Source organism: Ciona intestinalis, chromosome 7 (assembly GCF_000224145.3).
Source record: "Ciona intestinalis chromosome 7, KH, whole genome shotgun sequence".
Taxonomy (NCBI): Eukaryota; Metazoa; Chordata; class Ascidiacea; order Phlebobranchia; family Cionidae; genus Ciona; species Ciona intestinalis.
In genome coordinates, this window is record NC_020172.2 from 4730785 (window position 1) to 4743588 (window position 12804).

The 12804-nt window shown below is 34.6% G+C and overlaps 1 protein-coding gene across 1 annotated transcript in view; it reads left to right on the plus strand.

The window, feature by feature from the left end:
* Nucleotides 1-8563: 8563 nt before the first annotated feature.
* Nucleotides 8564-12804, plus strand: part of LOC108949604 (glutamate receptor-interacting protein 1-like) — a 7871-nt gene continuing 3630 nt past the window's right edge. The window contains exon 1 of the mRNA XM_026835121.1: nucleotides 8564-8889. Coding sequence (XP_026690922.1) covers nucleotides 8673-8889 — 217 coding nt within the window. The 5' untranslated portion in view covers nucleotides 8564-8672. The remainder of the gene's footprint in view (nucleotides 8890-12804) is intronic.

Below are 12804 nucleotides of genomic sequence, written 5' to 3' on the forward strand. Positions count from 1 at the left end.
AATTATGTTTCATTTTGTAGCTATTACGTAGCGCTATAACATATTCCAAGCTGGTGCGTGCGAAAATACTATAAATATGTTTTTATGACGAATATTAATATTCATAATTAAAAAAAAATTAAAATTAATTATTTTTTTAATGGGAATGGTATGTTAGTGACCAACATAGATGTATGCGTAAGTTATATTTTTGCAAAAAAAATTGAAAATTTGATATTTATATGATTCAAGTTATGGTCATACTTTTTAATATTTCATACCCAAGCCCCCATTTTTTTTAAGAAAAAAATGTTTCATTTTGTAGCTATTAAGCAGCGCTACAACATATTCAAAGCTGGTGCGTGCGAAAATTCTATAAATATGTTTTTATTACGAATATTAATATTCATAATTAATATTTTTTCGAATTTTAAATTTTTGATTTCAGAATCGGTACCGCTGGGGTCTAATTAGTACAGTGTCCAAATTTTAGGTTGGTGGCACCAGTAGAAGGTATCGAAAATGGCCGCTAGAATATCTGTATTCTAGGATCACCTTGGTTAAATTTATGGGGCTGTTTTGAATTACCTAAAAATCCATTTTACACTCACTGTTTTACTGAATTTATCATATTATTTTAATGACGAACTCATTTAGTTACTTTACGATTGTTAAATAAATAGATAGAAAATGGTAAGTAGGTCGAGACAGAAGAAACAACAAGAGTTATCCAGAAAACACAGCAATAAAGCTTTCTTTTTAATAAACCAAGAACACAAGTGTTGTTTGATGATAAAAGAAATAAAATTTTCATTGAGCGAGGCAGTCCCATAGAAACATAATGTTTTCTATCCAATAAAAATGTCTTATTTCCTATACATTTTTATCTATACTATATTGTATACAAAACATGTAGAGTGAAAGCCAAAGCACCCAATGCAAAATGAATGGCAACCTTTATACCACAGGTTGTCAAATGTTGTGTAAAAAATGTAAAAATTCAGTTTAAAAGTTACATGTGCCATATAGAGACACAGAGAATCCAAGTGTATTTTGAGTCTAACAGTTTAGAAGCATTACACTGATAAAATGTTTTATAGGAAACATACAAAATTTTACTGTTTACATTAATATAAATACCACTGTATCTGGATACATTAATTACTGCAGTGAAGTGTTCTTGGTCACTTGTTTATTATACCTTAATAAGCTTTAAAAATTGTCAGCCTAAAATAGACTTTTTGTTATCTTAATATAATGTGTTGTAAAGGGGGAGCATATTACAGTGTTGGTTAGTTTTATCTGATAAGATAATTAACCTTGAACCTATCTATATATGATTGACAGTGTCTGGCTTGTAAGCCTGTCTGGTCCATATACCTTATATATTAAAGTCAGTAGTAATTGTGTTTTACCTCACTGCTTAAATTAGACATAGGTGTGTCTATGTATGATAGGGTGTTCTGTGAATGTTTTATTGGGGCCTTGACTACAGTATATTCAACTTTAAAGTTATCTTTCACCTAAATAATTGTACAGCTTAGTAGCCTACCATTGCTACATGGTATATAGAATTGTGTTTCGATTTATGTGGCTATTTTTTAACGTAATTTAGTAATTTTTTATTTTATCAAGTATTGGTAACGGTACGATGACAGTTTAAATTCATTATAAATTGGATAAATTGTATGCTAAAATACAGAAATATGGGTCCTTTGTTGGGGTATAATAGTGATTAATGGCGAACTTTTAAATATTTTAATGTCTGTATATATTAGTAACAGTTTTGCTAAAGTGAAATGTTTGTGTTTCTTAAATGTAGAGTTTCAATAATCTTCCCACAGTACCTTCAGTTCCCAGTATGCCTGATAAATATTCTGTGGTTTTTTCATCTATTCTTATCAGAGCCGGCCGACCCACCGCAGGATTTCCGTTATAGTCTGTGGTAGCCCACCGATGCGTGTAACCGCGTTTTACCCCCGCCTAACCTCTCCATTCAAGCATCCAATGTTATGTGTATGAATATTGCATTACAACAACCAATCTGTATCAATTACTTTAAATTAAGAGAAAATTGGAGCCAAAATTTGCGGAATTTCAGTTTTCGACAAGTAAAAGCAAGATCCATTTACTTTGTTGTGTTATCTTACCTCTAATTCCTTTCAACCCACAGCAGATCAGAGGTGAAACGGGTTTATGACGTCACAGTGTGACGCGAAACCCACAATCGCACCACATATAGATACACATCGCGCCGCCGCTTCGTTATTATTACGTCATATACGAATACCAAATCTAAAACCGACGTATTATCTAGGGCGCTTTGATGTTGTTGTATGGCGTGCCATGAAAGTCATTCATACACTGGTTTGGCGTTGCTTAAATACAAACCCACAACCCGGATTAGTTATAAAGTGACGTACTGTGTGTATGTAACTTATTTAACCTTGCAAAGTCGGGCAACGGCAGTCGTTTTGACACGACGTTATAACACGAATGTTTTGTTTCGTACCCCTCGTGACGTTCTATATGTGTATGTAACTTATTTATCCTCGCGAGGCAGGGCAACAACAGTAGTTATAACCCCGATGTTCTGTTTCATAAACCTCGAGCCTGCTTCTGAGTTACCACGTAACTAACTTGTGGGTAACCTTCGTTACAGCTCGGCCACATCAACGCCCCATGACGTAGCGCGGTTGATTTCAACTTTATTTTAAACACAACACCCGGTCCAAGGCGAAGCTCGCTTTCCGTGACCCAAAATAAATGCGATAACCTCGGTCTAAACACAACAAACAAACCCGAGATCGTAGAGCTAGCAAAACTTTGGTTCATCATGAGACGTCAGTCAATAAGCCAGTGTTAAGCCACAGGTGTTTGCAAACTAACTTAAATGAAGATTTTATTCTAGGCGCTGAAATGCAGGACTTTAATAGGATTAGTGAATTTCGGATTTTTTTTCCCGTGAGTTATAGCATGAAATATAATTCCACTAAAATTAGTTCCACAAAAGTAATTTTTCTCACGTAAATTGTTGTAAATGTAGCCTATTTTAAAAGCTTCTCAAAGCAAATTAAGTTTAAGGGCTAAAATAACATTAAAAAGCATTTTACTACCGTGAGAATTGGTCTTCTGTTTGGTATTTTCCACGTGTGTTAATAATTTCAAAAGTAACCAATTTTAAACTTTTATGAGTTTTTCGTAAAGAACTTAAATATCAAGCGCTAAAATGTAGTTAAAGAGTACCTTTTTCTTCCCTATTATCGTGAGAAAAGTTTCTGTTTGAAAATCAAGTCTATAACAAGTCGCGCTAACAGCGATTGATAACATTATCTTCGACTGTGCGTCACAATTGTGCCTGTCTGTCATCAAAGATTGTTTTATCGTCCCCTTGTGAATAGAATAGTTAATTTCGCGATTAATACAATGAACAAATCAAAGTTATTGTTATCATTATTTATTTCTAATTAGTGCGGATGGATATTAAAACTTAATACTGTTAGTTTTGTGTCCGGATAATTTAAAGGGAGTTTTTTCGTAATTTCCTTTCTCTTAGTTGTTTTATTTGAGTTTTCGCTCACGTGTATATTTGAAGAGATAAATGAAAGTTAACATAAATTCACGCAGTTAACCTAAATTTAACTTCAATTTAAACAAAGTGTATGAAAAGTACCTTTAGTCTAAAGACTCTAAATCTAAGCTGTGTTACTAGGTCCAGACTGTTTTATTTGTCTCTGTGTGTGAGATTCCGTGGGTAATTTTTAAAAAATTCTCTCAAATTTTTGCCCTGCCAAATGATGTCATTTTTGACAACCTGCTGTTTATTTCAATGTTAAATGATTGTTATCATTTTGGTTGTATACTCGCATTTAAGTTGTTATAAATATTTTAACGCAGTTTCTGACGTTTTGTCTTTTAAAACGAATTTGCCAGTCACATGATATTTGATAACTTAACGTGCATCGTATGCCAATACTCTGCATATTATCACATTCGATTTTGACCATTTGTTTTAATATAGTAGGGTGGGGGAAGATGGGACACCTCTAGCACATTATATTTAAATATCCTGATCGTGTTTTAAACAATTAACAGCGATCTATGCCTCTATGGGAGTCGTGAGGATACGGTTTTACAATTCTTTGAATGTTCTTTGTTTACTACCAAATGCGACGAGAAAATAGAACAAAAAGGTGTCCCATCTCCCCCCACCATACTATAGTAACTTACACCTGTGTTACTGGCCTCTTATAATAGTAACAGCTGTGTTTTAAACACCGCTTCCTCGTTTCCGGAGAAGCCACATATTTGAACTGCCAGCCACCAAACTTCCTATTGTGGTTTAAATAGCGTGAACTTGCTCGAGTAGTTTTCTGAGTGGTGTTTTATGGAAAATGATACCCAAGCCCAGCCACCATTGTGGGAACCTGTGTCGTTTGGCAGGACACCTCAATTGCAAAAATATTCACATACTGATACTCTGTAATAGTATAAATTGTTAGCGGGTAGAAGGTGTATAAAACAGAACACCCGTGTTATAGCGACAGTCGTTGTCCCGCCCCGCGCGAGAATAATAAAGTTACACTCATTTATTCACGTATGGGAACCACTGGCCACGATAATTTATTCCTAAAATAAATTCGGATTAGGAATTACCAAAAAATGTTGACTAAGAAAATCTACTTTTTTGACAAATTGCCCTAGAAAGCTGCGTGTTTGTTCACTGCAGATCAAAACGATTTAAAAAGTGATCTGTCAGTCATGGACCCTCGACGAGTGAAGGCATAATCCTTGTCATTCCAATGCCCCTAACTCTGTAGTGGACAGTGCTCGTATACGGTGTAGTGGGCACGAACACATCTCATTCCGAGTGGACTTAAAGACTGACAAGTGCAATTAGGCGGCAGAGATATAGCTATCTTTTCACGATTGAAAATATGCCCGTGTTATTTTAGCTCCACTTGGTCTGTACAGCTCACAGCAGCTTAGATGCGCGGTCGGCCGTGCTGGTATTTATTCCAATGACTTTAGAAGTTACCACCACGAAGGCTTCTTCCTTTCCGAATTATATTTTGACAGATAGCGTGAGAGTAGTAGACCTAATATGTATAGTAGGTTAGGGCGTTGGGTTAGGGTAAGATGGCTTGCGTTTTCATTCCATTTTATCGCACCGTTCGGTATTAAACAAAGAATATTTACATAAATGTATAACGTCTTCCTCACGCCTCGGAAAGAGTGTTGTTTGTTGTTGAAAACACCATCAGGAAATATGGGATATTATATAGTAGGGTGGGGGAAGATGGGACACCTTTAGCACATAATATCTAAATATCCTGATCATGTTTTAAACAATTACTGACGGTCAATAGGAGTCATGGGCATATTGTTTTATAATTTATTAAATTTTCTTTGTTTACTACTAAACGGGGCGAGAAAGTAGAGGTAAAAAGTGTCCCGTCTTCCCCCACCCTACTGTATACTAACGGTATCCATATTATCCCACAATACTATACGGAGTTTCTAATAAAAACAAGTTTCAGATTCGAGAGAAATTGCTAGAATAATTGTTATTTCAGCCACTTGTTGACAGGCAGCTATAAGTTATGATATTCCGTGAATCTATTTACCTTACGCGTTCCTATGGCTTAGTCGGGTTGAAGGTTATAAATCTGACGTCTTGTGTTGAAAATGTATTACTTGATGATGATAGAACGCCTGTTGTAAGACTGTTTGTAAATTGTTATTGGTTTGTATGGATACAGTATACAGGTTGAAGTTGTATTATTATATTTAAAATATAAATAGAACGAAAAGTAGGTTTAGATTTAGGACCAGCAAAGGGTTAAGGGTCTATGTTGTAATTGTTTTTTTTTCGTGGAAAGGTTCATATGTATACAGTAAAATTGATACAATGTAGCAATTATCTTGAAAGCAATTACTGCCTGTGTTAGAATAATATACAAGACCTTGAGTTCCATGCTTCATCATGGTATAATAACAAACAACTGTCCTTGCATGAGCAAAATTTTTGATAAGAATCATTACGTAACCCAAGAAGTGAGAATATTCTACCCGACCATCTCTTTTAATGAAACATTTTATTCATAATTTGCGATTGTGGTTTTGAACTAAAAGATAAGAAAAAAGATAAGAGTTAAAATGAATGATTGTCAGTTTTTTCGCGACTAAGGGTTATAACACCGGTGTCCTATCTCATAATTACAATGACATCATGCAGCTTTTGAGCAGAGTGTGTACTTTGTCAGTGGCACTAAATTGTTTCAATATTTTGCACAAACCTTGCTGTTAAATTGGGCAAATACAAAGCATGAGATAAAATAAACGCTTACAATGGACATGTTGGGCCACCCAGAAATTTATAATTTCAAGTGTCAACCACTTCGCACTTGGACGGATAATCTCAAGTACTTAAGTTAAAATTCTGTTAAATACGGTTTTCCACTGTGTATTATAACTACTGTATATCAAATTCATTGTCAACGTATGTGACCTTAGACAAGATACTTAACGATATAAAGGCATTGTATGGTATGGCGGGGGAAAGTTGGGACACCTTTTCATTTTATTTTCTCCTATTTGGGAGTAAACAAAGAACGTTCAAAGAATTAAAAAAACCATATTCCCACGACTTCCATAGACCGTTGTTCAAAACACGATCAGGATATTTGGATATTATGTTCTAAAGGTGTTTCATGTTTCCCTACAGTATATAAGATGAATTAGATGAGTAATAACCCACACGCCAAGAAATCTTTGTTTTTTCCCGTGTTTGAAGCATCATCAAGATTAACGTTAACTTGATCCAAGTCTAAACGATATTTGGTATCAGTTAAAACTACACGCTCCAATTAGTGCGTGACTGTATGATTATTACTCAGCGTGAACCGCCACTTAACCTGGGCATCGCTATCTCGTTATTCAAAACCGTGGTCGTATGGGATCTAGCCTACCACCATGGTAGCTTTCAGGTGATTGATCAGTATTTTAACGAATTAGGGAAAAAATCGGAAAAAATGCGATGAGGTTAAAAAGCTGAACTTTTTCAGAGAACATATTCTGCGTGTTTTGAACCGCCTTCGCACGCGTCTGCCACTAAATTACGAGACTCATAACTTTGTGGTTGTATTAATAAAAGTTCATTAAATGAAAAATATGCGGAAATACTAGGAATTCACTAAATAAAAAAAAAGCGGAAATAAAACTAAATTTTGGTAATTGTTTGTTATACAGCGGTTTTTAATAAAAAATACCTTTTCTGAGTTTAGAAAAATTGATTTTTTAATTAGTTTTATAAAATTATTTTTCAGCAAAAAAAGTGCGAAAAAAATTGTTTAAAATCAAGACTGGCCGGGTAGCGCGTTCCCTTTTTGTGCGGTGTATATTTAAAGCAATCAAGCGTAAGGGTAACTTCTGCAGCTGCGTATTGAGTTACCATTGAAACCCATTTCGTGGGATTGGGTAAGGAATCTTTTGCGATAGTATTTGTTCCAGTTAGCCACAAAACTCCGGAAGGTTGAGAATTTAATTAGTTTGTTGTAGATGGTGTAGTTTTAAAAAGTAATACCTCAGTGTAGCTTTAGATTACAAAGTTACTGACTCTGCAACTTGTTAAACCGTGTTGCCTAAAATGTTCGATTTAGGAGACCACATCAGTATACTCAAGAATAGATATAACACTGTCGGGTAAGATGGGACACTTTTAGCACATAACATTTAAATATCCTGATCGTGTTTTAAACAATTAACAATGGTTTATGGAAGCCGTTGGAATACGGTTTATAATTCTTTAAATGCTCTTTGTATACTACCAAACGGGACGAGAAAATTGAATGAAAAGGTGTCCCATCATACCCCCCCCCTATACTATGCCTATAAATAGATCATATTGTCACCATGTTTTACTTTATTATTTGCGGTTTGGATATGGTCTTTTGGTGTGGCTTGCGTGGTTTATCCTTTCTTCTTCCGATTTACGGCAACGTCATATTGTTTGGTTAGTCCGTTGTAAGAGTATCTCATGTCAGATTTAATTAGTATATTCGGTGGTGTGTACCATAGCGTGCTGTGTACATCTGTGGAATTTAATTAAAATCCGATTGCCTTTTGCCAGTATAGGTTAACTTTAGATTAGTTGACACAGCTCAGATACCAGGCCTATAAAATCCATCCAAAGTAAATGCAAATACTAGTTAAACCGCACCAAAGATAATGCAAATAATAGTTATTCGTGGGGCCTGGATAAAGCAAATATGAATTATATGTTTGTTTTTGATCGTCTATCAGTCGTTTAGTAGTCAAGAGCTAATCTCGGAGTCGAAAAGCAGATTTGTAGTTAAAACCCCGATTTTCTGATCAGTTTGTATATAATTGGTCACAATTGTCTTCGTATTTAAACAGAATGATAAAATGTTTTAGTATTTTTAATCAGAACTTTGCGGAGATAGTTGTCCTATATGGGCTATTGGGCTGATAGATTCGTATATTGAAAAGTTTACAGTTGTTACAGTGTAAAGATATCATTAAAAGATCAGTGATGAACACTGTTGGGTATTTTTTTCCAGAGGCCTTTTATTCATATTTACCACCATACGTTTAGTGTATAGGGCTTAATGTATGCTGTGTAATTGATTAAAAATGCTATAGGATTACTATTGGTAACCAACCTTCTAAACATGGGGAGTAACCAAAGCAAAAGTAACAGCCGCAAGTCCCACAGTGACTTATATTACCACCATGGTAAACTTACTTTGAAAGAAAGATTGAGTGTTCTAAAAACTGGTTCTCTAAAACGGAACCATCAGCTCCGTAAGGATGAACTTACCGAATCCGACCTTGCAATATATGCTACAAAGAAATGGAATAGCGAAACCACTTTAGATGCACGCACAGGTACTATGTCGTATCTATCCATGTCTTATAAGATAATGGGTCAAACCTGGTCTAAATCCCAGGTCCTTAGAAAGGAACCCACCCATACAGAATATAATCTATTTATGCCTTTTCTATACACGCGTATATATTCTGTATAGTATTGTAGTTTATAAGAATTTATCACGGCATTGGTTATGTATTTGTGTATTTTAAATGGTAGACCTTTTTTATCCACCAAAAAATCAAAAACATTTTTTTAGAATTTGGCTAAAAAAATGATAATAAAGTTAGTGTTTTTACCTTTTTTTCTTAACATATAATGTTGTTCAATGGACTTAATGTGAAAACATAAAAGTCATGTTTGATATTCCCAAGCCAAATAATGTTTCTCACCGGAACCTTATCATGTTATGTAGTATGTCCTAACACACACCGCGCTTCCTACATAAACTCCGACATCTGTTTAGTGACATAAACACCTTAACCACCACTTCCGTATCAATTTGTTTATACATCGCGTGTCTCCCATCGTCGCATAACATCATCGTGTTAAACATTTGGCTGGATTTAAAACCAGACCCTCAGGAACTATAATAGGGTGGGGGAAGACGGGACACATTTTTATTATATTTTTTTGTCGTATTTCGTAGTAAACAAAAAAAATGAATTGTAAACTTGTATCCTTGTGACTCCCGTAGACCGTTGTTAATTGTTTAAAACACGATCAGGATATTTAGATATTATGTGCTAAAGGTGTCCCATCTTCCCCCACCCTAGTGTATGATATACTTGTCTTCATTTTAAACGTTTCGGTTTTAAAACCATCTTTATTGACGTAAGTTAAAACTAATGTTAAAAACCTTCTTACGTCACTGAAGATGCTTTTAGTTTTTAATGGCTACGGTTTTTTACTCTGTTTAATTAATTTACTCTTTGTTTCGTATATATTCCTCTCATTAAGAATTCCATTAGGTGATATCCTTAATAATGATAAAACGAAACACTTTTCTCCCCTAAAAGTAACCACACGTGGCGGTATTCGATCCTTTAATAACCACCATCCTCTCATTATCTTTGTTTATCATTTTTTATCATAAGCATGCCCCAGCCTACTTTATATTATGTACATAGATAACATACTTGCGTCCAAGCCAGGGCTAAATTAGCGACGTTAAGCCCAAATATCCGCCTGGTCGGCTTAAAAGCTTACGGGGTGTTTGTGGTAAAATCCAGACAGATTTTATCGATGTTTTTTGTTTAAAGCTGGTCTAACTATATGTCCTGTCAAAGTAGTGGCGTATATTTGGCTTGTATATTGATGGAACACCTGTCTAAGATTTCCGTAGCGTTATAACAACACATATGCATTCCATTGTCGGCTTACTGTAGAGTGTAGAGTGGAGCATTGGTTCCTAAAACTAAAAATGCACATCACTCGTGGTACATGGACGACTTTCAGGGGGTACCCGAGCAACTTGTTTAGGTGTACCACGGCCTACTTGAGATATCTCTAGTAGAAAAAAAAACTAAAAACTATACATAAATTTAGAGTAAATTAAAACGATCATTCTTATTCTAATTACAACATTGTAAAACGTCAAAAAAACAGAAAAAAAAAGAATTTTCCAAATCTCCAAAACAGATTATGAATAAAATATAAACAAGTCGCTCGTGTACCACACTGAAGGAATTAAGTGAAATCTAGATCGTTTTACTAAACAATTGTGTATCTTTTTAGTTAAACTTATATAGTGTAGGAATCACATATACCCGAATAAACTAAACGACTTAAACCAAGTACCGAATGTGGTTACAAAACTTATTATAGAATAGAACGGAAGAAATATATTAATTTCAATTACCGCTATACGTCATCAAGATTTCGTCACAATCTGTCAGTCATGTCATAATGCATTTTTGTGATCTTGAATTGAAACATATTTTAACTTTTAGAAGCGATTAACGATGCCATTGTTTGGAATTGATTCGTCACAATTGAATTATGACGGAATAACAGCGTCTTCGTTATCTTAAAATAAAGAGAGTGGTTACGATTTCGATATTTTTCCAATAGATTTTGTGTATGGTTGTTTGGGTAAAATAGGACATGTTTTTATTTTTCTTTATCACCCATTTGGTAGTAAACAATGAATATTTACATAATTATATAACCTTAGCGTTACGACTCTATGAAATATGTCTCTTCGGTTACGATAGCGATAGAAGATTATGTAATAATGTACAAAACGGAAAGACGGGACATGTATACGAAACCACGCTAATATACGGTAAAACATAAATTACGTGCGTTTTGTGATAAAAATCTGGCATTATGTGACGAAAATAGAAATAACAGAACGTCAAAGTGCGGTTGCCCAAATCGCGATGCGATATACTGATGATGGTAAAATATGCGACGACCGTGGAAACTAGGAAACCCTATGTCTGACATGTGAAATATAGTGGCATGGTACAGTACAGAGTAGAATGTGTAAATTATATAGTAGCACAGTACTAACATAACAGTTCCTAATAATGATTTTACGCAGCTATTGTATGGGACATGTAACATATAATTTGTATTAAAGCTAAATCTCATTCAAGTCGTTGTAAATCGTATAATTTCACTAAATGATGAGTTACACTTTACACAAAAGCTCAATTCAAAGTCTACTTTTTAAATAAATAATATCAAAAACCGGAACAAATGCGATTTTTTTCTACTGCTTTAAAAACGATAGCGATGAAGCGAAGATCAAATTAATAGAACAACAAAAGAACTAAACAGCTAAACGTTAGTCGTTAAAACAAAAAAAAGAATCCTTTTTTATAAAATGCTAAATTTAATTAAAAATTACTAAAATTTAAATAATCATTTTCATTTCATTTAAAAGTATAATATAATTCACCCCCTCCAAACGTGTTATACAATAGTGACATCAAAGAGATTCCGGTGCTCTGTTGGAACATGAGTTGCACGCAATGGTTGGAATGTTTGCACCCTGCATCGTGTCTTACCATATATGGTTGTTTATATCGCGTTTTACTACAGCGCTTGCCCTGGCCTAGTCGATTGCAGAAACTTTGCAGAATAGGGTAGTGTGGCCGCTAGCAAGAAGAAACCTTAGCAAAATTAATGCAGAAACATTTTGTTAATTTCTGTTAATGCCCATGTTAATTTTTGCTAAAAGACCAATCTCTCTCCAAAACAAGCACATTATGTTACAGAGGTTAGAAGAAGATGTACGAACAAAACATTGTTAAAAAACAATTTTTAACATTTTACATCTCTATACGCATATCGCTATTACATGAGTTCGTATTGTGACGTCATATTAGCATGATTGTCCAATCGCGGTCCATTGCTTCCGCTATCGACGCTCTAATCGCGTGTAGCACATCCGGCGTTGGCTATCGACGTCTGTCATTGTTTCGTAACAACCAGTAAAAGGTCGTAAGTTCAACCGTCATTATACGTTGTGACGTAACAGATACCATTGTGCTAATTGATGTCATTATTTGGTGACAATGTTTTCGTCGTCACTTTAAATTTAACAATTAATCGTCTTGTTATAATTTAAACACTCGCCAATCGGCTATACCCGTGTCATGGGTTTATTTATATACTTAAATAGTTAATGGGCTAAACCCGGCTTAAAACCTTCTCAAGAATTACCTCACCTGTATAGAATAGAAAGGAAAAAATTAGTTTAAATTCATCTACTATAAATCGTTTCAAAACCTAGCATTGCCACGTTAAAAAAATCCCAAATATAGTAGGGTGGGGGAAGATGGGACACCTTTTCGTTTAGTTTTCTCTTTCCATTTGGTAATAAACAAAGAACATTCAATGAATTATAAAACCTTATCCTCACGACTTCCACATACCGTTGTTAATTGTTTAAAACACGATCAGGCTATTTGGATATTATG